Source organism: Meleagris gallopavo, chromosome 30 (assembly GCF_905368555.1).
Source record: "Meleagris gallopavo chromosome 30, MGAL_WU_HG_1.1, whole genome shotgun sequence".
Taxonomy (NCBI): Eukaryota; Metazoa; Chordata; class Aves; order Galliformes; family Phasianidae; genus Meleagris; species Meleagris gallopavo.
This window is the reverse complement of record NC_139433.1, coordinates 3,040,433-3,068,030: the sequence shown is the minus strand read 5'-3', so window position 1 is coordinate 3,068,030 and position 27,598 is coordinate 3,040,433. Positions and strand designations below refer to the sequence as shown.

At 62.1% G+C, this 27,598-nt stretch overlaps 3 protein-coding genes across 11 annotated transcripts in view; 1 reads left to right on the top strand and 2 right to left on the bottom strand.

Moving 5' to 3' along the window:
* Window positions 1–7,791: 7,791 nt before the first annotated feature.
* On the bottom strand, window positions 7,792–11,724 carry ATP5F1D (ATP synthase F1 subunit delta). 7 transcript variants are annotated; one of them, XM_085211683.1, is made up of 6 exons: window positions 11,533–11,724; window positions 11,135–11,288; window positions 10,727–10,815; window positions 10,152–10,279; window positions 9,774–9,813; window positions 9,416–9,542 (listed from the first exon to the last, which is right to left on the bottom strand). In XM_085211683.1, exons 1-4 carry the CDS (start codon window positions 11,650–11,652, stop codon window positions 10,157–10,159), a joined length of 486 nt encoding a protein of 161 aa, XP_085067809.1. In that variant the 5' UTR covers window positions 11,653–11,724; the 3' UTR covers window positions 9,416–9,542; window positions 9,774–9,813; window positions 10,152–10,156. The 7 variants fall into 7 exon arrangements, with proteins under 7 accessions (XP_085067804.1, XP_085067805.1, XP_085067809.1 ...); XM_085211680.1 differs by having other exon boundaries at window positions 9,416–9,625; window positions 11,533–11,723; XM_085211685.1 differs by lacking the exon at window positions 9,774–9,813 and having other exon boundaries at window positions 9,416–9,734.
* Window positions 11,725–11,870: 146 nt separating this feature from the next.
* On the top strand, window positions 11,871–17,563 carry CBARP (CACN subunit beta associated regulatory protein). Of its 2 annotated transcripts, XM_085211672.1 has the most exons (10): window positions 11,871–12,175; window positions 13,168–13,239; window positions 13,638–13,783; window positions 13,906–13,967; window positions 14,147–14,312; window positions 14,383–14,557; window positions 14,667–14,795; window positions 14,881–15,088; window positions 15,179–15,362; window positions 15,545–17,563. In XM_085211672.1, exons 2-10 carry the CDS (start codon window positions 13,192–13,194, stop codon window positions 16,710–16,712), a joined length of 2,286 nt encoding a protein of 761 aa, XP_085067798.1. In that variant the 5' UTR covers window positions 11,871–12,175; window positions 13,168–13,191; the 3' UTR covers window positions 16,713–17,563. The 2 variants fall into 2 exon arrangements, with proteins under 2 accessions (XP_085067798.1, XP_085067799.1); XM_085211673.1 differs by lacking the exon at window positions 14,667–14,795.
* The window catches only part of STK11 (serine/threonine kinase 11), a 35,934-nt gene continuing 25,882 nt past the window's right edge, over window positions 17,547–27,598 (bottom strand). For both annotated transcript variants that reach the window (XM_085211677.1, XM_085211676.1), the window contains exons 8-10: window positions 25,468–25,661; window positions 19,168–19,401; window positions 17,547–18,055 (exon numbers count right to left, since the gene is read on the bottom strand). In XM_085211677.1, the coding sequence (XP_085067803.1) occupies window positions 19,193–19,401; window positions 25,468–25,661 (403 nt within the window). In that variant the 3' untranslated portion in view covers window positions 17,547–18,055; window positions 19,168–19,192. The remainder of the gene's footprint in view (window positions 18,056–19,167; window positions 19,402–25,467; window positions 25,662–27,598) is intronic.

Sequence of the window (27,598 nt, the reverse complement as noted above, 5' to 3'; positions counted from 1 at the left end):
CCCAAGTTTTATCCCGCACCGCCCAGGGTGGAGCCTGCCGGGGGCAGGGACCGGCCTGGCCCCGCACCGGCCTCGCCAGCGGCCTCGGCACGGCCGCACCTGCTCCCGGAGGGAGGGAGGGAGGGAGGGAGGGAGGGAGGGAGGAAAGAAAGGAGGGAGGGAGATGTCCCGGCGGTGCCCCCCCGGCTCCCGGTGCACCGGGGGAGATCGCTCCCTCCTGGGGTCCGGCTCTGCCCTTCGGGGTGGTGGTGGTGTGTGTGGAGGGGTCCGGTCCCAGCGTTGCCCCCGGTGCCGCCGCAGCTCCGCCTCGCGGGGGGGGGGCCGCCTCCGCCCGGCGTTGAGGAGGGGACGGCCCGAGGTCGGATCGGTGGGAGCCCCTCGAGCGGTCCCGGAGGGGTTGCGGGGCTCGGGGCGGAGGTAGCGCTGGCGTTGCCTTGAAATCCGAGCCGCTCTCCCCACGGAGAATGGGGCGCGGGTGGGGGTCGGGGCCGGCAACCCCCACGGGAGCTGTGAGCCGGGACTGCGGGGTTCTGTTTGACCCCGCGCTGCCCCCGCCGGGCTCCCGCTCGCAGACAATGCCCCGCAACGCGCGGAAGGACACAAAGAGGCTGCGGGAGGAGATGGCCGCGCACCCCCGGCCCCTCGAGGCAGCAGAGCACGGAGCCCCGGGGGGATCCCGGTACCCCCCGGCTGTCGGGGCCGTTCTACGCCGGGTGGGAGCGGGGCCCCTCGGGCAGAGAGAGAGCCTTTGTGGCACAGCTCCGCGTCCCCCGCCCGCCCCGGCCCCGCGGGCTCTCGGGGGGCGATGAGCTCAGGCTCCGCTGTGCCATTGTCCCCGGGAGAGGGCCGGGCCGGGACGCGCCATTGTTCTCCCCGGGCCTCTCGGCCGCCCCTCCGGCGGTCACAGCGCTGCGTGGGTGAAAAACCCCACGGGGACGCGGCTGTGGTGGTCCACGGAGTCGCATCATCACGGAGCAGAGCCTCTCCCGACCCCACGCTTGGGGTCTGCGGGGACACAAAGGGACGTGGTAACCGAGGGGCAGCGCTCGGTGATGGCACAGGGTGTGATGGAGCACTCGATGCCTCGTGGCAGCGCCTGCCCAGCAGCCCCCAACCCCGCTCTGCTCCCCCATAGTACTCAGCTCCAGGCGGTGTGCGTGGCTGCGGGTTCAGGTGAAGGTATCCGAGGCCTCCAGAGACGGTGCCGGGAGATCCCAGGGCTCCCAGCAGCCCCGATTTTGTGTGTTTAGTTTATTGGGTTGCCCTGGGAATAAATCGTTAAAGATGACGCTCAGACTCTGGGCATAATCGCTGTGCTGCATCGGGGGTCTCCAGAGGGAACATTCCCCAAACCCCACACCGGAGCTGCTCGGGGAGAGACGACGCAATGAGCAAACAGTGATGTGAGTCCCACTGCTCTGCAATGCTCCCCATGCTCCCCACCCCACCCGTGAGCTGTGGCAGAGGGGACGGGGGGTCCCAGGGGACACCACCACAGGGCCCAGCTCCACCGCAGGGGCTGAGCTGGGGCAGTGCTGGCACCTCTGCATCTCCCAGGAGCCCAAAGCTCACGGGGTTCTTGGAAGTGCTGTCCCTCGAAGGAAGGGAGTTCCCAGGGCTCCTTCTTTGGGGAAATCCCCCACCAGCCCCAGGCTGCAGCTTTGCTCTTTTCTCCCTATCTCTCTCTCTCCTTTTTCTGTTTTGTTTCGGGTGGTTTTTTCTTTCTTTCTTTTTTTTTTTTTTTCCCTTTTGGACCGAATTCCTGTCTGATTTTGCAGCTTTGGCAAACGCGGGTTTTATCGCAAGTCTCTGCATTCCCCTCGCAGGTCATGGGATTAGGGCAGAGGCAGAGAGGGAGGGAGGAGGGAAGGAGGGGAGCAGGGGCTGCCGCTGCAGCAGAGCAAAGCGGGGATGGAGCCTGGGGGACCCACGGGGGACGGGGGCCCTTTTCCAAATGCCACCATTGAGCCTCCAACCCGGAGCGGTGCCACCCCCATAGGGTGCAGGGCCGATGTGGGGCACGCGGTGCTGAGTTCCAGCAGTGAGTGGGAGCGTTCCCACGGGCACGGGGCCAGCATAGGGCTCACAGACACACCCCAGCAGTGCGGTGCAGCTGAACCGCTTCACCCCTGCCCACCCCGGCCCCGTGTGGGGGGAAGTGTGGGGTTTGCAGTGGGGTCAAGGCCCCCAGAACCCCCCCAGGATGAGCAGCTCAGCCTGAGTCACAGCAATGATGGTGATTTGTGTCACCCTGATGTGCTCAGGTGAGCTGTGCGATGAGGAAGGACCAGCAACCCCTCCCCCCCCCATCCTCCAGCTCTGGGCATGACCCCAAGCAGATTCCCCCCACCCAGTGGGGCTGGGGGTGTTGTGGGGTGGGTGGGGTGTCCTGGGGCAGCTCTGTGTGCCGGTGACGCTGACGGGCTGTAAACACCCAGGTGTGTCCTTAGAAACGCACAATCGGCTCCATGTGTTTCTCGGCCCTTGGGAACGTGTCCTGGTGGCCCCTGGCAGCGTGTCCGGGTGTCACTCCCAGGGACACCTTGACAATTGGACCCGCTGACACGGCCCAGCCTCACCTCTGGGCTGCGGGGCACCCCACAGCGCTCGGCCAGCACCCGGAGCCGATAAACCCCACAGGAGAGCTCTCGGGGAGCAGCCACCAGTGCAGGAGCCGTTGCCCAGGGCAGGGCTGACCCCCAAGCAGCCACACGGCCTGGCCCTACCCCAGGAGGGATGGCGAATCCCCCGGATATAGCAGCCCGGGCAGCCCAGGTATGGGGCCATACTTGGCCGTGCTGCAGCCCTGCTGCCCGCGCTGAGGCCAGCACTATTCTGGGCACCCTGAGCTCACGGCCCCTTGGAACGCCGCGCTCCATCCGTGGTGACGCAGGAGAGCAGCTCCATGCCAGCCCTGGCACACGGCCGACCCCAGGCAGCACCACCCCTCGGCCCCAAGCACTGGGGCTGCCATTTGGCTGCTTCCCTCAGTTGGCATGGGTGCAGCCCGGCTCTGCTCAGCCTCAGTGCTGGAAACGTGGGCTCCCAAGCCTTTGAGGCTTGGGGGAGTTGCAGGGGCCACTCCTGTTGTGGGGTGCGGAGCCCCCGATCCTGACAGCCCCTTTGCAGCTCTGCAGCACCCGGTGTTGGGATCTGTCCCCATCCAACACGGCTGTTCCTCAGCCATGCCACATGGGTTGGTAGGCCTTAAATCACCGTCTCCAGCAGCCAGACGACACCCAGCCTGGTGGTGGTGGTGCTATTATTATTATTATTATCATTATTATCATTATAATTATTGCAAATGCTTAAGCAAGTCACCAGCCCTGGGCAGGGGAAGGACCTGTGCTTTCAGTCTCCACGGCTATGTGCTGAGTGCTGTGTGCTCAGCCCTCCTCGGGTGACCCCAGCTCATAGATCAGGGGGGATTTGCCCCCCATGCCCATCACTCAGTCCGTGTGGGGTCAGCCCAAGCCAGAGTGGGGCATCCCAGTACCAACCCACTGGGGCCCAGACACCCCAACCTGCCCTGTGCACCCCACAGCAGGTGGTGACAGTGGGTTCCCACAGTGCACTGTGGGGGATGAAGTCTTCTGCCCCACTTTGGGGCGCAGCATCTTACAGCCCCACACGTCCCACCCCACAGCTTCAGGAGGGCTCAGTGCACACAGGTGGGAGCCCACGGGGTGGGTGGGGGGCACCTGCAGGCACTGCACGCATCCCCAGGCACCCACCCTGCTGTGGCTGCACAACACGTGGGCACAGTGCCGGCTCTGCGTTGGGATCCTGCGGGGCCCAAATGTGTGCCAAGAGCCGGAGGCAACGCCTGGTGTGGGACGGAGGGTGCCTGGGGTGGGGGTGGAGCTCCGTCCCACGGGTGCCCCACGCGCTGACACACAGCACACACTCAGCATGCTGGCATTCCCCCCCCCCCTGCGCCTTCCAGTGCCCCGCTTGGAGCCACACCAGGAATGTGGGCAGCTCATCCACGCGGGGGGCACGGCGCCTGCATCCCCCCGGCTCTTATCAAGAGGGGCCCCACGGCTGCCCCAGCCCGGCCCCCCCGTGGCACTGCAGACACCGGCACACCATGTGGCTCTGGTTGGGGGATGCCAGCGCTGCTGCTGTGCCCCACACCAGATCCCGTGTCTTGGTGTGCTTAGGGCTGCTTCCAGCCGTTCCCCAGCTTCCATACGGATGTGAGGTCACGGCTTTATTCTGGGAATGAAGGAAGGAAGTCCTGCACCGATCCAGACCCCGCGTGGTGCCGGCAATGGCACCCCAATGATGCATCCCATCTACGGGACTGTGCTGTGACATGGGTCCCAGCTCAGGGAACCGAGGCTGACGGGGAAGTGACGTGCGGGTCAGTGAGTCAGTGCGGAGCTGAGAAGAGGTGCAGGAATCCAACCCTGGGCCGGACCCACTGCGCTGCATTCCCCAACGCCGCGACGCTGCGGGGCGACGGCTCAGCACAACCCGGCATCACCTGCGGGGAACTGAGGCAGTGCTGGGGAAATGACTCACACACACCATTGGGCTGTTCCACATGGCTCTGATTAGATAATGGGCGGAAGGATCAGAGGGAACCCGGCAACCCGCGTTAAACCTTTGTCTCCCTGTAGCACCCATAGCTCCCAGCGGGGACCTTGGCTCTCAAATGCACCGTGGGCAGTCCAGGCTGCCATAGGCTGTGGTGGGACACAGCACTGCCCGGTGTGGGCACTGCCTGCAGGTTGGGATGGGGGGAGATATAATGTGGCAGCGATGGGTCAGGCTGAGAGATCAAATTGTATGTGTCTCCAGGAGCAGCGCAGCCCTGCAGAGCCCGACGCATCACCTCTCGGTGCAGGATGGGCCCGGGGAGGAGCACAGCGAGGGATGTTTGGCCCGACAGCCAAAGAAGCAAAAGAGAAACACAAAGCTGTGCAGGAAACCTCTGCAGAGCGGGGATTGGATGAGCTGAAAGCAGAGAGAGTCAGCTCCTGGATGGGATGGGATGGGATGAGGATGGGGATGGGATGAGATGGGATGGGATGGGATGGGATGGGGATGGGGATGGGGATGGGATGGGATGGGATGGGATGGGATGGGATGGGGATGGGATGGATGGGATGGGATGGGATGGGATGGGATGGGATGGGATGGGATGGGATGGGATGGGATGGGGATGGGATGGGGATGGGATGGGGATGGGATGGGGATGGGATGGGATGGGATGGGATGGATGGGATGGGATGGGATGGGATGGGATGGGATGGGAGGATGGGATGGGATGGGATGGGATGGAATGGAATGGGCACCCCAAGGAGCACAGCCCCCCACAGCCTGGCCTTGGGGGGGGGCTGTCTTTCTCCATGGTGCAGCTGAGAGAGGGGATGTGGCTCACAGCACTGCTGGGGGATGCTCAGGATCCCTCATCCCACACTGCTGTGTGCACGGACGGCCCCGCAGCACGAGGGGGGAGCAGACGGGGTCAGGCTGAGCAGCTGCCGGGGACGTGCCCGAAGGGGCTGCGGATGCACAATGCCCCCATTGAGGTGCTGCAGGGGGGGGCACCCAAGGTGGCAGTGGCAGAAGGGACTCCAGTGTCACGCCAGGCCTCAATCCCCGCTATTTATACCCGGCTCTCCTGCACACAGGCGCCCTTTGAGGCAGCGCGGATGAAAGCACGGCGCGGGGGCATTCCTGAGGGCAGCTCCCCGGCCCCCTGACTTCCCCCCCCTCCCCAGCCCGGCCCCTGGCAGGCGCCAACCCGCCAGGAAAGGCCCCACCAGCATCAGCAGCTGCGGCTGCTTCCTCCCCATGAGTGGGGGGTGCGGGGCTGGGTGTTGTGTTGGAGGCAGGTCTAGTTGTAGGGCTGTTTGTAGGGCTGCAGCCTGGCACTCACGGGAACCTCCTGGCTTTACCCATGGCGAAGCTGCTGGGGGCAGTGAAAACAGGAGCCTGGGGGCTCAGCTCCATCACCAGCCCCGGCCCCACACAGGGGTCCCACCGTGCACACCTGGGCCCGGCTGAGCCCCCCCGCATTGCAGCACCCTGTTGGTCGCTGCAGCAACCACTGCCAGCTCCGGGCCTATTTTCTGAACCGGGGCCGCCGTGGGAACCTGGCTGGCCGCCACCTCATTCCGCTCGGGTTCTCTGGGCCGCCTTTGTGGCCGGCATGGAGCCCAGCTGGCAGCCGCTTCCTCTCGGCCCCCCCCTGCCCTGCACGGGTCCTGGTCCTGGGCAGGGGGTGGCGGAGGAGGGGGGTTTCACCGAGACCCCCGTGCACATCCCAGCAGAGCCGGTGACCCCTGCGTGTGCCGCAGCGTTGGGTTGGCTCTGCCAAAGCTGTGTGCCAGCAGCCACCCCAAGCGAGGGCACTGCCCCACTGATCCCCTCCACAGAGCACAAAGAGCATCCATCCCCACCCGGGGCTCCTGCACCCATCGCAGTTTTCTCCCTCCATGCCTCCGTTTTCCCCATGGTAACCCCCAGCTGACCCCCCCCCCCTTTTCCCATTGCATGCATCCGGATGGGACTTTCCCTGTGCGCAGGGATAGGGCAGTGTGTGTGGGTGGCAGGCAGGGGAAGAGCATTTTCCAGCGTTGGAAACCAAGAGGAAAACAGACTGCAGGACAGAACGGCACAGGTTAATCATTACAGCAGTGCTCCCCCCGGAGAAGGAAGTTGCGAGGACGTGGCCTTCAGCCACCCAAGGGCAGCATGGCGCAAGGACGCACCACGCTCCGCTGCCCTTCCCACACTGCCGTGCCCTCCAGTGCCACAAGGCTCTGATATGGGGCGAGGAGCTCTGCCCCTGCCCCACAGAAGCCCCCAGCCTGGGGCTGCTCCCCCCGGGTGCCTGCAGGCAATGTGAGGACAGGCACTGTGGGTTTGGGTTTGCATTTGGGCAGGGCTGGGGGTGGCTCTGCCCCATGACTCAGTGCCACGGGGGGGAATCCTGGGGCTGCCGCAGGGTTGGGGTGATTTTTTTTTCCCCTGCAGAGCTCAGACTTTTCCTTTGCATTCAGGATCCGGGTGAGACTGTGGAAACACAGCACGGCAGAGCATGGTGGGGGGGTGGCAGTGCTGGGACCTGACGGCAGCACCCAGCCCCTCCTGGTAATTGCTCCCCCAGGAGCAGAGGCGCCGGCAGGGACGCGATGCTCTGCTCTCCACCCTCCATCTGGCAGCAGGAGATGTAAAGTCACAGGCAAAAGCACTGGGTGGAAAGGAAGGACGCAGCCCCGCTCACGCAGCTTTCCAGGCAGCCCATCCCTCCAGCACGCATCGCTGCCCACCGAGGGGGGGGGGGAACCCGAGGCAGGCTGTGCCCAGGCCTTGGCATGCTGCTGCCGAGCTTCCCTTGGAGCACAGCACCCTGCACTGCTGCAGGGCCCCACTGTCTGCACCCCCGAGACAGCAGGGAAGGGGCTCTCGCCCCACCTGCATGGATGGATGCTGCAGGGATGCCGGAATTCTGGCACTGAGGGCTGTGCTGAGCAGCTGAACCACACATCCCCACGCCAGGATGTGCTGGAGAGGAGAGAAGGAGATGATCACCCGTGGGATCACACTGTGGGGCACACATCCCCAGTTCTGCAGCAGCAACCATGGGTTGCAGACTGTGCTGGGCCTGGAGAGGATCCCCGGTGTTGCCTGCAGCCTCAGCCCCTCTCCCGGCATCCAGTTGGACAACGGGGGAGGGAAGATGAGGTGGGGAGGGCAGAGCAGGGCAGGCAGAGCCCCCTGCCCACAGCACCGGGGCCGAACCCCCCTGCACAGGGGAACAAGCGGGCACAGAGGAACACATCCGTGTCCCCATCCCCACCATCCCAGATGCGGGACAGAGCTGAACCCCCCCCCCCAACTACACGTCCCAGCAGGCAGCACCGGGACCCCCCAGCCCCCCCTTCCCGTTCCGATGGAGCCGGCGGCAGGCAGTGGGAAGAGCTGATGCGAGGATGCTGACGGAGACACTTTTTTTTTTTCCCATCCTAAAAATAGCAGCCGGCCGTTCCCGGCTTCCCGGCCTCGCCAACGCTCCTCCATCCGATGACAAAACGCAGCCACCTTCCGTCGGAAAGAGAACGGCCGCGTGTGCCGAGGGAGGGCAGAGCGCAATGCAAATAGCAGCCGGCACCCAGGGCAGAGCGGCCGCCCGGCCCCCGTTATTCCCGAGACGTTTTAATGAGAGCTCATTCCGGCTTTGAGGCTTTGCTCACGCACAGAGCCAACGTGTGACCTTCATGAGAAAAAGGAAAAGGGAGAAAAGAGGGAAAGGGGAAAGAAAGGCGCGGGAGCGGCTCGGAAAATGGGACCGGGTTGATCCTCAAATAGGCTCAGCGTCAGGACTGGGAGGCTTTTAATAAGCTCCTGAGCGAGAAATCTAACACCGCAGGCACTATTTTTGATCACTTGTCGGGGGGGGGAGAGCGAGAGGAGGGGGAGGAGGTGGCGGTGAGGAGGCAGCAGAGATTACATCCTGGGTGGCAGCACCGAAAATAACCGAGTCCTGCTGTGTGCGCTCCAGGCAGCACGGAGGGATGAGGGGGTGGGAGTGGGGGGTGGCTGCTGTGTGCCGTGGGGACAGCGGACCCTCAGACCCCCCCCCCCCACCACGCTCTGTGCAGCAGAGGGAACCTGAAATCCCCGCTGGAGGCGTGGGGAGGACGGCAGTGAGCTCACAGCCTCACAGCAGATGGTGCCGTTGGCAAAATGCGTCCTTAGGCGTCTGGTGTGGGGATTGGGCCCCTCACTGAGCCGTGCTGTGCCAGGAAGCAGCTCCTGCCCAGAACAGGGGACACCGGGGCTGGGCTGCCCCTCGGGCAGTGCTGAGTGCTGCACAGCCCCAAAGTGAGGGCAGCTTTGGTGGAGCACCACCACCCACCCCCCACACCGCACCGACTGAAGAGAGGCTCCCACCACCCGCAGCAGCTGCTTCCCTCTTGCACCGAGCCTGTCTCCAAGGAGCAGAGGGAGATTTCCCCCCTGCTCTGCATGCCACACACGCAGGGGAAGTGGTGACAGCCCATAGCAGCAGGGAGAAGGGTCAGAGCTGGGCAGCTGCTGTCCAGCTGCAGGAAGGACTGTGCAGAAACAACAGACCCAATGTGGTTCCTGCAGCAATGGAGGCTGAGCAAAGCTGGGGGAGGGAGGAGGGAGCTGGGACAGGAAGCCTCCAGTATGGACCTGCACTGCCCTGCAGATTCCTCCTCCTGTGCTGCCACAATCCTGGTGGATTACAAGAGGCAGCACAGGGAGGAGAGAGCCATCAAAGCTGCCCGGGGTGAACCTCCCACGGGAATCCCCAGCAGCACCCGAGAACAGATCTGGAGGTAACACCGCACCAGGGGCTGCACCCTGCAGACCCTGCCCCACACCCAGCTGTGTGTGCTGCCTCGGAAGAAGGTGACACACCACAAGACAGGACTGCATTTCCTTTTAATTGATCAGAGCAGTTTCTCCGCCTCCATTTGTCCCACACCATCTGTACAAACGGGGAAGCCAGAACAAGTAGGACAGTCTGGGGTTTTTCTAGAGCGTCAGTGGGATTCCTGCAACACACAGAGGCGGAGTCGGTCTGAATGCAGGGTGGGCTCAGCAGAGCGGTGGATCCTGATCTGAGGGCTCAGCCTCGCTGCTAGGAAACGAGAACCACTGGGTGCCCCCTCAGACCTGACCTCAAGGGCCGAAGGGCGGCAAGACCAGAGATCAGGAGATAGCAGAGGAGCGCTGCCCTGCTGTACCTGCTCCGGGGAGAGGCCAGCTGAGCTGCAGTGACTCACCTGCCAGGCACAGCACAGCACTGCACAGAGAGCCTCCCAACTGCCAACACGTGGGAAGAAAAGGGATGAGGCACAGTCTTAGCAGGGCACAGAGAAAATGGGCCACGAGGTAAGCAGCCTCGCCTCACCTCCCCCGAGACAGAAGCTGTTTGTTTGCAGTGGAAGGGAGTGTTCACAGAGCAGAGGCCGCACCGCTCCCTGCGGGGCCCCAGGAATGCAGCCTGCTGCATGGCCAGCCCCGGGCTGCCCGTCCCAGCGGGGCCCCACTCGTGACCGTGGGCTGTGCCTGGCCCGGCCCCGGGCTGCCAATGCTGCGGCTGCCATCTAGCGGCCCCGGGACAGCCCCGTGCTCCCCGGTTGGGATGTGGTGATGCTTACCCCTGTTATTCCAAGGCTTTGACGAGAGCCTCGTTGGCTTCCACTTTAATCTGGGCTTCTGCTTTAGCAGCTTCGTCGGAGGCTGCAGCCATCTCTGAAACGGCCTTCTCCAGGTTTGATTTTGCGGTCTGAACGTGAGAGCACAAGAAATGGGTCACTGAGAGACCAGAGAAGGACAGGGGGCCTCAATTTCCCCCTCTCCTCCACTGCAGGCAGCCCCACGCAGGCTGTGTGTTCACAGGCTGGGCTGGCCCCTTGCAGGCAGGCCCTGCTGTGGGAATGCTGCTCCTGGGGTGAAGAAGGGAGGGGAGGGGCAGGAGCACATCTATCCAAGGGCAGGGATGGAGCCTGGGGAAGGGGTAGTGACCACAGGGCTTCCTCTCTATGCAGTTAGTGGGGAGGAGCGGCCTTTGATCCCAAGCAGTGGGTGATGATGGGCAGTCGGGTCCTGGCAGGTGCTGTGCAGCCACAGGAAGGCCCCGAGACAGCAACCCCACACAAGAGGAGTGGGGCACAGAGCCCTCCATGCAGGAGCCTGGCTGTCAGGCCGGCCCAAGGTGCTGTGCAGTACTTACAGCCAGATCCAACATGTCCATCGTCACCGCCTCCTCCGCCAGCACCTGCACCGTGGAGTCTGCATTGACCGTGACGGAGCCGCTGCTCACTGTGAGGAATGGCAGCGGGTCAGGCACTGCTCTGGAGGTCAGCACGGGAGCCTGATGGCTCCTCAGACAAAACCAGCCCTCAAAGTTCACCCATAACACGAACCACAGCAGCCTTCAGCCTCACATCAAACAGAGCAAAGGTGCAGCAGAGGAATGTCTGTACAAAACCTCACCCCCAAACACACCCCATGGCGCATCCCCTCTCCCAAATCCAGCACTCAGCAGGGAGGGCAGCAGAGCTGCAGCACAGCACACCCCATGGCTGAGCTCCCCCCGAGGGTCCCGGGATGCCCTCCCCACTCCGCCCTCCCCTCGCACCGAAGTATTTGGTGGCCGTGCCGTCTTCGCCGTACACCGTCACCACTCCTGGCTTCAGGACCTGCAGCGTGGGGACGTGGGAGGCCAGGATGCCGAAGGAGCCGGTCAGGGTGGGCACGTCCACCTGCTTCACGTTGGCACCGTTGTAGAACACCTATGGGGGGGGGAGGGGAGGTGAGCAGCCGCGGGGCGGCGCGAGCAGCACGGGGTCATTGAATGGGGGCGGGGGGCGATGGAAGGTCAGAGCACGGAGGGGCTCATGGGGTCACACAGGGGTTTGGGTCGGAAGGGACCAGCGGAGCACCGGGCTGGGAGAAGGGCGCGGAGAGCTCTCGCTGCGGCCGCGCCGAGGGCAGCGGAGCCGAACTGTGCTGTCCCGCACGGCGGACGGCTCGTACCTGCGTGGGGGAGGCGAAGGTGAAGGCCATGGCCGCGGGCCCGGCCGCAGCATCGGCGTAGGAGCGGGCGCGGGGCGGCGGCAGCGCCGCGAGGCGGAGGAGCTGGCGGGCGCGGATCATGGCGGGCGGCGGCGGCGAAGGGCGAACGGACGGCGGGCGGCGGGACTACAGCTCCCGGCGTGCTTTGCGCCAAGGACTACGCGGCCCGAGGGGCAGCGCGCGGAGCCGGAAGTGACGTCATCGTGACCGCGGGGGCGCCTGGGAACCGTAGTTCCGCGCCCCGCCCGGTTGTTTACCCGCGGTGTTTACTGTAGGGTCGGCTCCGTGCCCGGCCCGGGCTGCGGGTGGGGGCGGCGCTGCGGGGCGGGCGGGGGCGGCGCGGAGCTCGGGGCCGGGTGAGCGCGGGGCTGCGGGACGGGCAGGGCCGGTGGGGGGCGCGGCCATGCGGGGTCGGGGTGCGGGCGGCGCCGGGGTGCGGGCCGGTCCGGTGCGGGCGGCCCCGGTGCAGGCGGGCTCGGGGCAGCCCCGTCCCCACGTGACGCCCGCACCGCGCGGGGGCGGCTCCGGTTCATTCATAAATCCCGGGGCCGCCCGAACCGCACCGAACGCAGCGGCGGCGATGGAGCCCCGGCCCCGGCTGTAGGTGAGTGCGTCGCTCCCGCCGCTATCGCGACAGCGCCTATCGCGACAGCCGGAGCCGGCTCGTCCGACGGGAGTCCTCCCCGCGCTGCTGCGCTCGGAGGCGCCGGGGGCTCCGGGGCTGCTGTCACCGGCGCCGCGCGCATCCCTCCCGCATCGCTTCCCGCATCCCGGCCCCCTCCCTGCCCCGCAGCCCCCGCTCCCCGCCCGCTGCCCGGGCAGATCCGCCCGACGGGCCCGGACCCCGCGGGGGGGTGGGGGGGGCACCACGAGGGCGGCTCAGGGACCGTCCCCGGGCACAGACAATGGCCGCGCTGTTCCCGCCGGGTCGCCATGGAGACGGAATTCCTCCATCATCGGCGATCGGCGGCGGCGTTCCCCTCTCGCCCCGGGCAAGAGGTCCCCGCGGTGCTCCCCCCCCCCCCCCCCCCCCGAGGTGCCCACCCCCCGCTGGGGGCTGCCCGGGGCCGGGCGGGATCGGGGCTCTCCCCGCCCCCCGGTGCCCATCGGGGCCGGATCGCCCCCTCCTCCCCCCCCACCGCCAACCCCTCCCCGCTCCATTCACATTTTTCCCTGACCCCATTTCGGGCGCTTTGCCGCGCCCCCCCATCCCCCCTCGTCCGCAGCGCAGCCCCCGGGTGAGGAACGCACGGACGGGGGCGGCGGACACGCGGCCCCCCGGGGGGGCTCAGCGCCGTTCCGAGGGCTGCGGGGTCCGCACCGCCGCAGGGCCGGGACCCGCTCGTCCGTCTGTCCATCCGCCCCCGCTGACTCAGGCGCTGTCACATCGCTCGGGGCACCCACCGCCCCCCCGGCCCCACCCCCGCCCCTCCCTCCCGCTCCAGCCCCGACCACACCCTCCTGCATCCCTTATCCCGGGCCCTCCCCTCGGTCCCTCCCTCAGCTCCGCGGTGCCGGGCAGGGCCGGGCCGGGCAGGACCCCCTCCCGGTACCACCGGCCCCACCCCGCTCCCCCTTTGTCTCACACCGGCCCAGGACGTAGCCGGGTTGGATCGGACCATGAACGATGACCCGACCCCGTGGGACAACGCGACGGAGAGCAGCACGGTGAGCAGCCCCGGGGATGGAGATGGGGTGGGAGCCCAGGACGCGGCTGTAGCGCCGGGTACCGGGATGGACACGGCAGCATCCTCCCCTCTGCCATCACCCAGCTGCCGGCCCCTCCCCTGCCCCGCTCAGCTGCTGCGGACACGCGGAGCAGTGGGGCTGAGCGCGGGGGTCCCGTCCCCATTCTCTCTGGGTGTGCTGCTCAGCCCCCCCCCCTCCCCGGGCTGCGGTTGCCGTGGTGAAGGCAGCAGCAGGCCCGGGGGCGGCGGGGGAGCGCACGTCTCAGGGGAGCAGCACGGCAGCAGCCTCCGGAGGGGCCCCCCTTCCCCCCCTCCCCTCCCCAGAAAAAAGTACGTGTCCCCCCCGCACAGCATCTCACCCCTCCCTGCCCTGCGCAGGCGCTGCCCGGCGAGGTGTCCCCCCAGGATGGCTACGTGCTGCTGCTCGCCCTGCTCTCCATCTTCATCGGGGGAACGCTGGTGCTGCTCTCAGGGATCCTGATCATCTGCCGCCGCTGCTGCGAGGCCGACCGCCGCCACTCCAGGTGGGTGGGACGGGCCACGTTGTGTCCCCAAGGCCGGTGGCACCTCGTGGCCACAGCACCCATTGTGGTGCTGCTACGGTTCGTTATGGCACGGGGCAGCTCTGACCGTCGTCCCTCCGCAGAGCCAGCGATGACCCTGAGAAAACCACCACTACGTACCTGGATGACTCGCAGCAGGCCCAGGGTGAGCACTGGGGATCACTGCCCACCTGTGCTGCTGCTTCCAGGGGGGTGGGAAAGCGGGTGCTGGGCTGTCCCCTATTCACTGCGTGTCCTCCAGCCTGCGGTGCAGTGAGTTCATGCAGCCTCAGCTGCGCCGCTGTGGGGGGGCTGTTGGCTGAGCCCTCCCTTTCCTCTCCATAGATATCACTATCAAAGTGGAGGACCCCGAATGCCTGTCGGCCTCCAGCTACCGTGATGCAGAGAGCGAGCGGTTCCTGTCCTCCAGCTCCTCCAGCGCACGCCGCGTCTCCTTCAACGAGGCCGCGCTGTATGAGCAGGGCAAGAAGACCCAGGAGAAGGGGCGGAGGTGAGGGCTGGGGGCCCTGGGGAGGGCCTGTAGGTTGTGGGGCCGCCCTGTGACCCGCTGTGCCCCCCAGGTACACGCTGACAGAGGGGGATTTCCACCACCTGAAGAACGCCCGCCTGACGCACCTCCACCTGCCACCGCCCGCCCTTAAGATCGTCACCATCCATGAGTGCGAGTCCAGTGAGAACAGCCTGGCCATGACCCCTCGCCGGCCCCCTCCCAAACCCGGCCTCGCCATCTTCCAGGTGGGCACCGGGGAGGGGGTGGGCATCGCCTCGGTGGGGGCTGAAGGGCGGCATGGGGATGGGGCTGTGGGCGCAGAGCTGTGCAGCCCCTGATGCGCTCTGCCCGCAGCCCCCTGGGGGGGCCGTGCCGCAGCCCAGCCACGCCGTGTGCCCCAGCTCAGCACTGCCCGGGGACACCTACAACTCCACAGCGGGAGGGAGCCCCGCCACCTCCTCTGACTCTGGGGAGGGCCCTTCGGTGAGTGTGGGGCCAAGGAGGGCTGGGGCTGTGCATGGCTGCTCCCAGGGCTGAGCCACCGCTCACGACTCCTCCACACCTTCAGTTCACCACAGCGCCCCGGAGTGGGAAGGGGCCGATTGCGGGCAGTGCCAGCCCCGGGGAAGCCCCCCCAGCCCCCACGCAGGGTCCGGTGCTGCAGTTCTTCACCCGCCTGCGCCGGCACGCCAGCCTGGATGGGGCCAGCCCCTACTTCAGGATTAAGAAATGGAAACTGGAGAGCACCCAGCGGGCATCCAGCCTGGACACGAGAGGTGGGGGCCGGGGGAGCCGAGGGGAGGGAGGGGGCTGCGCCCCTCTGCAAGGATGTGACTGTTCCCCCCCCCCACCCCGCACCCCCGCAGGGTCTCCCAAGCGCCGCCAGTTCCAGCGGCAGCGTGCAGCCAGCGAGAGCATGGACCAGGAGGATCGCGACCCCCACCAGACCGACATCATCCAATACATCGCCCACACCGACGACGTCGCCTTCCACCCCGCGGGCGGCCCCTTCCTGCCCTCCCCCAGCAGCCCCCCTCCCTCTCTCGGCAGGTATTTTTCAGTAGATAGAGGGGACTGGGATGGGGGCGGCGGTCCGTGCATGGCGGGGGGGGGGGGTCCCACCTTTAGGGGGCGACGGGTTCGGGCGGGCGCCGGGCGGGGCGGTGGGGTCCGCATCGCAGCGATGGGGGCCGCCCCCGCCGTGACCCCTCCGCCGCCCCCCCCAAACCCAGGTTAGAGCCGGGCGAGGACAGCCCCAGCGAGGCGGCGGCCCCGGAGCAGCGCAGCGTCGGCCACGACATCTGGAGCCTTCGCGCCTCGCTGGAGCTGTACGCCGCGTCGGAGCGCAGCAACGACCAGGACTCGGTGCGCAGCGACGGCGCGGACAGCGTCTCGTCGGGCGGCGCGGCCCCCTGCCCCTCCTCCTCCCTGGACGAGGCCGAAGGCCCCGAGGAGAAGCTCTGGGCCCGGCCCAAGGCGGAGGATTCGGAACCCGGCACGCGCAAGCTGCTGCAGATGGACAGCGGCTACGCCTCCATCGAGGCGCCGGGCCGGGGGGGCGAGGAGGGGCCGCCCGCGGATCAAACGGCGTCGGAGAAACGGATCTGCTTCACCAGCGCCGGGCGGAAGGGCACCATCTTCGAGAGCTTCGAGGGCCGCGAGCCCGGCGAGGAAGAGGAGGAGGAGGACGAGGAGGAGGAGGAGGAGGAGGAAGCGCGGCGCGGCGCGGTGGGCGGGGGGGGTCCGATGCGCACCCACAGCCCCCTGGCCTGGTCACCCTACGGGCAGATGCTGGCGGGCCGGGACGCGCCGTCGCCGAGGAGGGATTACAGCATCGACGAGAAGACGGACGCGCTGTTCAACGCCTTCGTGCGGCACGACCCGCAGTTCGACGAATCCCCGCCGCGCGGAAAGCATCGCTCTCGCACGCACCTCCGCAAGCAATGGCAGCACGCCAAGCAGTACAGCGACCCGGGGGTTCGGTACCCCGCGCTGGAACGGCACCGCACCCCGCTGCGTCGCGGGGACAGCGCCAACTCCCCGCTGGACGCCCGATTCCACGGGCCGCTGCCCCGCATCGTCAGCGCCGGGGACGAAGAGGCGGCCGAGGCGGAATCCGGCGCCGCTCCGCTGCCCGAACCCGAGATTCAGGTGATCGTGGAGGAGCCCGGAGAGGAGCACCGGACGGGGCCCGAGCGCGGAGGCGGGGAGGAATGCCTCGGAGCGGGGCGGTGCGCGGAGCCGCGTCCCGACGCGGAGCTGCTGGACAAGATAGCGGGAGGCATCGAGGAGCGGCTGTACGGGCATCTGCGGAGGGAGGCGGAGGGGCTGCGGGCGGACACGGAGAGCGCGGTGGCCGTGACCGCCGGCGATGCCCCCCCCGAGCGCAGCCCCGCGTAGGGCGCACGCGGTGCGGGTCCGCGCGTTGTGCGGGGGGCTGAGCCGAGCACCGCGGGGCGGCGTCGCGCCGGCAGGGCGGGGGGCGGCGCGGAGGGGACCGTTCCGCAGCCGCGGTGGTTCCTACGAGCAATAACGGCGCTGTGCCCGGCGCCGGGAACCGGCATGGAAACGGGGGGCGGCCCCCGTGGGGCAGAGCGGCCGCGGGGTGGGGGCCGCCCCCTCTCCCCCCCTCCCCCGCCGTTCTCCTCCTTCCCCCCCCTCCCCGTCGAGGAAGGCGATGTTTCGGTTCGCACGCGGGTTGGCTTTGTATGGTGGGATGGGGTTTTTGGGGGTATTTGTGTTCCCAAGGACGGGTGGCAAAAAAATGGACCCAACAGCCCCGCGTCGGCCCACCGGGGGGGGAGGGAAGGGGGGGGGCAGCGGTGCCCCCCATTGCATGCGAGCACAGAGGTCGGGCCGCGCCTTCCCCTCTGCAGAGCCTCTGCCCGAAGCACCACCTCCAACTCCGCGTTTTTAAAGTCTCTCAATGAAGGAAAAGAAAACCAACCAAACCAAAACCAAAGGCTGAGTGCTGTGAGCGCCGTTCTCACCGTGCGGATCCCACCGTTCCATTCCCTTCCCCCTCTCCTCCCCCCCCCACTCCTCCAAACGCACAGGAAGGACAGGAGCCCCCCCACCCCCAAGGTGCGGAGGAAGGACAGGAGCCCACCTCTCGCTTTTCACTTTATTTTTTTTTTTTCTTAAAAAAAAAAGGAAAAAAAAAAAAAAAAAAAGAAGACGCTGAACGCACCCATTCCCTTTTCCGAGCCCTTTACAGCATGCAGGTTTAATAGAGTTTTGCTTTGTCGTAATACCTGGGTTGGTTTTTTGTTTTTTGTTGTTGTTGTTTTCCTCATCTGGTTTATTTTAAACACATCACGATGTGTAGGAATCTCTAAATATACCGCAAATATAAACAAAACAAAACAAAAAAGAGGAAAATATATAATATATAACAGTAGTCTAAAACATAAAGTGCACGGCAATGGCTTTGCACGACTTCTACGCAGCCAGGGCAAAGGGGGGGGAAACCCCCCAGCCCCGCTCATCCCACTCTTCCATCGTGAAATTAAAAAGAGAATCAGTGTCTTGATTGGCAAAGAGTGATGGGGAGGAGGGCAGGTTCCCCCCCCCAGCCGGGGTCCTCCATCCCAGGTGGGCTGTGGGGGCTCCCCGCAGCGCTGGGCTCCGGGCACTGTCCATAGCGAGGGGCCGGGGGGGGCAGGGAGGGTTCCTTGGTGGGGGTCCTCGGTGAGCACAGGCTGCCCCCAGGAGACGCTGAGCGGTAGGAGGACGCTGGGACACTGTGGGAGAATGGGAGAGAGGGGTCAGGATGGCCCACAGCCTGCTGAACCCAAAGGGAAAACGCAGCCCAAGGACTTCGTTCAAAACCAGGAGCCACAGCTGCTTTCCGCCCTCAGAGGTTTGATGGCACTGAGCGGAGGGGGCAGCGTTGGAAGCAGGCAGCTTCAGGCCTGGCAGCCCATACCCCATATAAACAGGGGCATCGACCACGCTGGGACCCCCCCAGGCAGAGGGCTGAGCCCCGAGGAACGGGCAGCCAGCAGCTGTGGGGCAGCAGAGCAGCAGCTCCCAGGGGAGCCCCGAGCAGAGGCAGCCATCCGCTGGCAGCGCAGTGCCTCCCCACACAGGTGACTCACTCCTATCCATGAATTAAAGATTAAAGCCGAGTGCGGGTCTGACAGCTGCAGGGGGGGAGGAATGGGCTTTTATTTCTGGCTTTTTTTTTTTTTCACACCACAAAGCTGGTCGTGATCCAAACAGATAACACAGCCTCAGCCCCACGGAGCGCCGGTGACGAGAGTGAGCGTGAGGCCGGGGGTGGATGAGCACTGAGCATTGACTCATCGCTGCCTCATTTATGAATGAGGGGTTGGAAGGAAGGGATGGGGCTGAGGAGGGAGCCGGAAGGATGAGGGGGGAGTGGGGAGGGCTCAGCATCCCTGAGCATCGGAGAAAGATGTGGGGGGGGGATTTGGGCATAGCCATGGCCAGCACAGTCCTGCAGCTGCCCCTGCTCCAGGGGAGACCCCCGGAGCAGGGGAGACCCCCGGAGAGGCCCAGTGCTCTGCTGCAGCCTCCACGCACCACAGCTTTGCTCCCTGCCTCCCTGCAGGAGGGTGGCAACGCTGGGAGCAGTGAGGTGGAGAACTGGGGGGTCCCGGTGCCAGGGGTGGGGGTGCCACGACACAGCCACAACGAGGCAAAGGAAAAGGGGGTCTGACAGCAGCACGGGGGGGTGAGGACAGAGCAGAGCCACGTGCAGGAGCACTGCAGGCCCCCATTGGCACGGGGAGGGGGGGGTTCTGCACCTCCCCACACTGCAGAGCACCAGGCAGCGATGCTGGCAGCACGGAGAGGACTCGGCCCCTGAGCCCCCCACCCCGACCCGTACCTGTGCAGAGCGCGGCGCTCCCGGCTCACTGCTGCTTGCAGGTGGAGAGCTTGCGGATCTTGCTGCTGGCAGAGCAGGCCTTGCGCGAGGGGTTGGAGGAGGCGCTGGCCCGACGCTCCGCCTTGGATTTGGTGCTCAGCTGTCCCGGTTCCGTCCCGTTCATGCAGATGGCCTTGGGCAGCCCCCGGCCACGGCTCTGCCCGTTCTGCCCTGCCTCCTCCTCAGGCACCTGTCCTGCAAGGGAAGGCAGCGTGAGGCCGTGGCAGCGCCCGCCCCGCACGGAGCACCGTGGCCATCCTGTGCTCTCCAACACCCAGAACAGAGGAGGAAGCTGAAGGTAAAGCACCGTGGCCATCCTGTGCTCTCCAACACCAGGAACAGAGGAGGAAGCTGAAGGTAAAGCACCGTGGCCATCCTGTGCTCTCCAACACTAGGAACAGAGGAGGGTGCTGAAGGTAAAGCACTGTGGCCATCCTGTGCTCTCCAACACCAGGAACAGAGGAGGATGCTGAAGGTAAAGCACCGTGGCCATCCTGTGCTCTCCAACACCCAGAACAGAGGAGGAAGCTGAAGGTAAAGCACCGTGGCCATCCTGTGCTCTCCAACACCCAGAACAGAGGAGGAAGCTGAAGGTAAAGCACCGTGGCCATCCTGTGCTCTCCAACACCCAGAACAGAGGAGGATGCTGAAGGTAAAGCACCGTGGCCATCCTGTGCTCTCCAACACCCAGAACAGAGGAGGATGCTGAAGGTAAAGCACCGTGGCCATCCTGTGCTCTCCAACACCCAGAACAGAGGAGGAAGCTGAAGGTAAAGCACCGTGGCCATCCTGTGCTCTCCAACACCCAGAACAGAAGAGGATGCTGAAGGTAAAGCACTGTGGCCATCCTGTGGTCTCCAACACCCAGAACAGAGGAGGATGCTGAAGGTAAAGCACCGTGGCCATCCTGTGCTCTCCAACACCCAGAACAGAGGAGGAAGCTGAAGGTAAAGCACCGTGGCCATCCTGTGCTCTCCAACACCCAGAACAGAGGAGGAAGCTGAAGGTAAAGGGTGAGCAGGTTTCACGTTGCTCCGGCAGAAGGGTGCTATCTGCTGCAGGGATCAGGGCACAGCTCTGTGCCCTGCAATGGACACTCAGATGGGGTCGGTTTGCTCCTCTCCACCTGCCCAGCTCAGTGCAGTGACTCAGCACTGGGGGCACAGAGCCCCAGGAGAGGCGTCCCGGTGCTGTGCAGCTGATGTCCTGCACCTGGGGAGTGACAGAGGGTCTCTGACTGGGGCAGGAGGGGCACCGCCGCACTCCCATTGCACTGCAGCCCCATGGGGCTGATGGAAGGGTTCATCAGATCCCCCTGGTCCCCCACACCAGATCCAGCCACGGCAATTTCCTTCCACCAGGAACGTCACGCTCCAGGGCCCTTCAGTTATGACTCAGAGGTTTGAGTGGAAGCGAGAGCTGTAAGATGATTATGTATAATTTTCTTTAAAGGATGCTCCATCCTTTCTCCTCCAAGGCCGAGTGCAGCATCAGCTCCGTGCGCCAGCTCTCACCCCATGGCACAGGGGGCACTGGGAGGGGCTGGGGGTCCCCTCTGCATGCTGTATGCACCCAGGTTCTGCTCCTTCCTGCTCCCCATGGGGCAACGCATCCCACAGCACATCCTCCTCCTCCGTGGGTGGAAGTCACTCAGAAACACGAGGGGACATCGTGTCTGGTCTCTTGGTTCAGAGTCATCTTCAGCACTTACCTCAACCCCAAAAAGCTGCAAGGATCCAAAGCCCCAGCCCAGCATCCACAAGAAGCAGTGATGGCACAGCCCCACGGTGCCAGCTGGGGGCTGGGTGCTGCAGCAGAGACCCCCCCGCACCCACCCTCAGAGCACAGCTGAGCACTTATCCTTCCCCTCCCTTGGCCGGGTTGCTCTGACCAAAGCAATGAACATTTCTGGCTGGGGAAGGGGGAAAAATATCCCAACAGTTCATTTCTCTTTTGTGCGCCTATCCCCTCCTCCCAGCAAAAAGAACAATCCCAGGAGGCCGTTACGGATGCTGAGGAGGGAGGACGAGCTGCGGGCTAATTTTACCTCCTTCACCACTGACAGTTGCTGACGTTCAAATTAATGAAAATAACAATTCAGCATAGGATGAAATCTTGGCAACTGCCTGCCCCCGCGGAAGCCGTGGCCAGCGCTGCGTGCGCGAGCAGCCACATCCTACCGACCATCATCAGCCCAGGGCTAAAAATAAGAGAGAGGGGAGGGCTGAGAGGTGGTGAGCACGCGCGTCCCTGCTGCCTCTCACGGCTCTTAATGGCTCCATCCCTCTCATTCAGGCACAGCAAAGGTTCCAAAATAAAACCGTGGAGATCTTTTGAATCACCGCCTTTGTCGGACGCGCACAGGGATGCGTGGTGAGAAACTCACCTCCCCAACACCAGGGTTTGTTTTCCAGCCTCAGAGCCACTGCTATGGGAGGGGACACAAAGCCCAGACCCCCACACAGCTGCCACGGGGGGAGCAGAGCGAAGCAGAGCACCTGAACACAAACACAGCACCACAGCTGCGAGATGCTCCCAGCCCTGGTAAGCAGCTCCACGGGGAGGCACGCACTGCTCTCCCCTCTGCTGAGATGTTTAACACCAATTGAACCAGGGGCACGTCATGTTTAAGGCTCTGCAGAGCTGCATAAATCTTTAAAGAGCCCTTTAAGAATAATGGCACGTTCTCAGAGCACCTTCTTCCTCTGAACTAAGATTTAATGAGGTTTCCTCCTCCCCTCCCCACCTGAACACCCACTCCTGTGAGTCAGGCATGCTCCTGCGCTGCCTGCCCAGCAGAACAACTGAACTCACCCGTCACTTACAAGGGGGTTGGCTTCTTTATTTTTACTTTAACACGGCGTCACTGTTAGAAATGTGACACTGGGATAGAGCTGAGCAACGTCAAAGGATCCTGAGAGAAGCCTTGGGAAAGACTAATGACTGGGTATCCTCTGTGCGAGCTGCCCCTGCTGTACAAACTGCACAGAGCATCCTGCTGGGCTCCTCCTCACCCCGCTGCTCCCACAGGCAGCCTACCCCAGCCCCGTTATCCTTTTGTGGTGTTTTGGCCAAGATCTCTTTAAAATAAGCTCCTAAGCAGCCTTAGGTGACTTGTCTGCAGGAGAGTGCATCCTGTGCCCGTGGTTTGGGAACACGAATTCACACGTGTTCACACTGCTAAAGACCCCGTGTGACAGCTGCTCAGAGAGCAGCACCGCAGCACACAGCCCAGAGAAACCCTCCTCCTGCTGCACAGGGATCCCTGGGGCTGTAGCCAGACTGCAGGGTTTGCTGTCCCCCAGGAACCCACCTGTCAGGGAGCATCCAGCTCAGCCCACGATCGCTACGAGAGCAGAACATGCAAGTGCTGGACGAGGGCCTGGAGACTGGCTGGTGGAGGATGTTTTCTTTCACTGCATCCCAGTGCAAAATAGCTCTTGAAATAACTGGAAGGCTAAAACTCATCACCATGCTGCAGTTAAGTGACATAAAACAGCATTCAGCCCACCCAGCCACTGCATAATATGGGAAGTACTGGTCTATGGGGCCACTACTGAACCTCAGCTCTCTTACCCTTCTGAAACAGCACATCTCCATAGAGATCTTCAAACATCTTCCAGTAATTTGCCTGTCATCTTCTGATGTGACAGCCCTTATTTGCGTTTAAATAGCACTGTTTGCATGAGGAGCATGTAACAGCTGATCTGACTGTTCCAGAGGTGATCTCCCACTGTCAGAAGCACCCAAGCAGGGGAACATCATGGGCACCAGGCTCCTACACAGCAGGCACTGCTGCATGGTGCACAGCCCCAGCTCCCTGAGCAGGAGGGAGGTGACACATCAACAACAACGTGCAATGCCCAGCTGCAGGGCTGTGAGGCAGAGACACTCAGCAGCAACCAGAACACTCACATCTGGCCTGAGCCTGCAGGACGTACAATCACTCTAATTTTCCCAATCTTCCTAAGTTTTCACTTTTTAATCACAAAGAAGAGTACAAACCAAGCAGCAACACAAGCTACTCAGCACTGCAGGAGTTGAAGAGAAACCAAACACTTCAGCTAGAGTGAGAAGAGGCAGGATTCTGTGGGGCAGGTCAGCAGGAGCAGCCTGGGGTGCACAGGCAGAGTAACCGCCTTTAATGTAGGTCACTTGGAGTTTTCCTTCTCAGCCAGCCTTTGGTTCAAGGCACCAGCCATTAGCTCAGGCCACTGGAAGCCTGAGAGGGCAGTGCTCTGGGGCCTAGGCTAACCTTCACTCCTCTTCTGTGCCTTTTTCCAACGGGAGCACAGCTTCCTCCTGCACACAGCTTGTCACGGCTTCCCAGCGCTCCGCTCTCTCCTCTACACCCTGCCTCAGCTTCCTGCTCTGCAGCTGGGAATGCACAGGGAAGCAACAGGGCACTGTTAGAGACATGCACAAGCTTATTTCTCTATGCTGATGCCAAAGAAGCAGTAACAGACTATCCTGTGGGCTTTTGGCTTCGGCTGTGAGCTGCAACAGATCTGCTCTTGCAGCTTCTCAGCCAGCAAGCCTGGCCCTCTAAGGGAGGTTATGGGCAGACCAATCAACCATACCTCTTTTCCTTTCTGAAGCAGCTTCAAGAGGTGGAAAACATCAAGTTTAAAATATAGAACGGGGCTTTGAATGATACTGGTTATGGCTTTTTCAAGCCCAGGCATTCTTTCACACCTTGAGCACTTGCACATGGGCTGTTGCTGGCAGGAGCCTTGCAGAAGGAAATGGGTCACCTCTGACAACACAGAGGCACCTGGCAAGTCCTATTCTGTACTTAGCAAGGCCCCAGCAATCAAGTGCATGCTTCTGAGAGCCTACCACATTTGTAAAAGGATGCCTCCTTCCATAAAGCCCCCATAGGCTAAGAGGGAAGGCCCATCTCTGGTCACGCTCTAGTAGAAAAGTCTGTGGGATGTAATAGAGCAAAGGACAGAGCTCTGCAGGTCACCCAGCTGGCAGCAGGACATCATCTCAATTAGAAAAGGTCATAAATTACCCAGTTGTCACCAGTGAATCAGCATTTGGAAACAGATCTGCTTCACTTTGATGTGGCTCCCTTCATCTCAGGAGGCTCCACCTACGAACCCGTGTGTCTGCACAGCTGAGCAGAGCCCTGCTGGGGCTGGCATCCAGGGGTGGCACCCAACACAGCGAGCCTGGCTGTAAGCTAAGCTGTCTCAGCTCTTCTCCCCTTGGAAAGCTCTGCCAGGAGGGGCAATGGGGGTCCTCTCAAAGAAGTTTTGGGTATTCCCAAAGGAGTTCTGGGTACAATGAGGTTTATTGCTATTCAAGGCCTGACGTTTTGTTCTTCTGTGCTCGTGCTTCAAAAAGTTTTCACCTAACCAGAAAGCGAAGAGAAAAAGCAGGGCCTTCAGGTACGAGAATCCTGGACAGGTAAAAATCAGACTTTGATTTCACTGAGATCCACAGAAGCCAACCGAGCTGTCATTAAGGAAGAAATCAAAGCAGTGTGGTTAGCCTTAAGCTACAGAAACCAGGGCTTTCCCTATGACATGGAAAGCTCAGCCAGATAACTCCTGTCACGCCGTCACGAAGTGAATCAGCACTGCTGCTATGAGAGCCGTAAAGCTGAGCAGGCTTTGCCCTCAGTAGCACAGAAATGCTTTCAGTCTGCTGCTCACAAGTGCAGAGGGGGCAGAGAGAGAATACAGCTCAATCACCACCATGCTGTAAAAACCACGTGGCTGAATCCACACCCTCCTCTACTTACTTGGTTGGATTACCTTAAAACAACAGGAAGTCCCCCATAAAGAAAGGGGCAATTCTGACACTGAGTTACCAAGACTAGAGAGAAAAAAAAAAAGGCTCAGCACAAGGCTACAAGCACCCTTCTTTCCCAGATGTGCCATCTATTCTGAACACTGAGTCATTCCAGGGCTGTGCTCCAAAATAATTCCGAGAGTCCAGCAAAGCCAACCAAGAGAATTAAGTGTGCCTGAACAACAGTTCAGCAGGAGCAAGCTATTACTGGATGAAGGAAGGAAATCAGCAGATGGGCAGCACACAGGAAGGGACATCCTGGCTGATCAAATAAAGGACCAAAGCATCCAGAGCATCACGGCTCACTCACTGTGAGTCACTCACATCACTTAATAATCAATACTCTCTTCCACTGCTGAGAGGATGCTTCCAGATCCCAAGGCCTTTCCTAAAAAAACTCTGAATGGACAAGGGAAGAGTCACCTCCATCCTTCTCATCCCAGCATCACTCTCTCCTACCTGGTACTGTGAAGTCCTGAGTGTAGATGATATCATCTTCAATGTCATACAAGTCATCATCTTCGTCCTCATTGTAGCCATGCAGATCTTCCAGATAAGGCACCGCCGTCATACTTCTCCACTTGTCCTTTGTTTCTGGGCTAGGAGGTATGGGCACCAGAGTCTCTGCCTGAGCGTGTTTCTTACGAAACCAACTGCAAAGAGTCCAAGAGTAAAATTTCATCAGGACAGCTTCACTTTTCAGAAGGCAAAAAGAAATCCTCAGCGGTACGGGATGAACCCATCCCACCCCAATTCAAAGGTACGTGGAGTTAAAGAGAACTTCCAAGGCAACGTTATGCCACTGCAGGGTCTTCTGAACACAGCCTGGTTTCCTGGTGGGCACTGATATTAACTCCTTTCCCTTGCACTGTGGTCTGGATGTCATTTGAGCACTGGGACCCGTTCTTCCTGCTCTTGCACAGCAAGAAAAGAAAGAATCTCAGCATATCAACTGCACTCTTGTGCTCATCTTGCTAAATATTACGTGGACACCACTTACCTGCACAAAGGGACACTCAGACTCTTCCACAGCAGGAGGTAGCCTGGAAAGCATAATTTTTTTTTTCTTCCCTCTGCTCTTATTTCCTACTGTAGGCCACCAAAGTGTGCTGCCTTGGAATCAACTGCAAACACTCCTCAAAAAGCAGAGGGAGCTAAAAATATCACTTCACTGTCTGTTCACCTCCTGCAAAAGTGGCATTCTAATAAAGTCACTCAGCGAAAGGAAGGAGTTAGGAGATGAATGAAAGCATAACTACTGGGATGAATCAACTGGGATTGAAAGGAGGGATGGACCTTTGCACAAAGCCCTGCTTCTCAGCTGGGACCCTCCAGCATTCCTCTGCAATAAGACTGAGTTGTGGAAGGAGGCAGCACCTTGCCTTTTGCAGCACCAAAGAGTGAGGCAGTCCCTACTTCAGTAGGTGAAGTTCCAACAGGAAATCTGTTGTGGTTTGTCACTGAGCACGTTGCTGTCATGCACAGAACCACATCTGGCCCTTCCCTGCTCAGCCTGCATGGAGGAATGACCCCCAGTCGCTGGGAGGTCAGCACATCCCAGTCAGGCACTGACAAGGATCCACCAGCATTCCTCCAGCAGCAGCCTGGTGAAAGCAGCATCTTTTGGGAAGGTGACAGAATGCGTTGAGTTCAACCTCTGGTGCGCAGAGCAGCATTACAAGAGTGAAGGAAAGTTCAGGAAGCCAACAGGACCAGGATAACTAGATTTGGGCCAATGGCTTTAACAAATCCTGTGGCTGGCTTCCTCAGTGATGCGCATGGCACACAACGCTCCTAATTGGATCATTTGATTTCCTTTCCTTGGGAGATTGCTTTCATCAAGGAACTGACTGCCAAGATAGCACACATCGCCTGGGCTGACCCAGCCTGGCAGGAGCACCCAGCACAGCCATCAGCTATTGCTGCCAGGGGCACTGGAGCTAAAGGGAACCAAACTAAACGCCAGGGACCCAAAGAGAATGGAATAGACTGGAGCAATGAGATCAGAATGACTGCCAGAGAGAGGAATATTTTAAAGGGAGAAAGCCTACAAATCTCCAGCAGCTAGTGTTTTTATTTTGTTGCATTTCAGCTCTGCCTCTTTCTCTCCTTCTGTCCTACTTACCAGGAGAGTAAAAATAGGTTTTTATTAACAGCTGAAACCTGAATCACTGTACTCCACTCATAATGATCCCGTCCTCTGGGAGGTGATTTCAAATACTTGCATATGCATACATGGTAATGAGGCTATAGAGTGAGCAGAGAAATTCATTGAAGTTCTAAGAAAATCAAAGACCTCTTGGAAGGAGCCTCAAGCAATTCTTTATGGAGTAGCAGAGCATTTCCTGGCAAGCAATTTTCCAGCAGGGACAGAGATGCTGCTCTCTACACCGGCACTAAGTGTGATTAGTGAAGATTTGCTGCTCAGCTGAGGACCACAGGCTCCCACAAATTCCCTGCTCTGGCTGAAGGTGCTGCTGACCACTGGCTGAGCCGCAGAGCAGCTCCATTCCCAGTGCTGTGGATGGAACTGAGCACTCCCTCACTGCCTTCACCAACACAAGAACACAGCCTGGGTCAGAGCACTGCT

Coding starts and splice junctions, on each gene's coding strand:
- ATP5F1D (XM_085211678.1), bottom strand. CDS start 9,423: ATGCAGTCCTGTCTTGTGGTGTGTCACCTTCTTCCGAGGCAGCACACA.
- CBARP (XM_085211672.1), top strand. CDS start 13,192: ATGAACGATGACCCGACCCCGTGGGACAACGCGACGGAGAGCAGCACG. Junction 14,796..14,880: donor ACTCTGGGGAGGGCCCTTCG/GTGAGTGTGGGG, acceptor CCACACCTTCAG/TTCACCACAGCGCCCCGGAG. Junction 15,363..15,544: donor CCCCCTCCCTCTCTCGGCAG/GTATTTTTCAGT, acceptor CCCCAAACCCAG/GTTAGAGCCGGGCGAGGACA.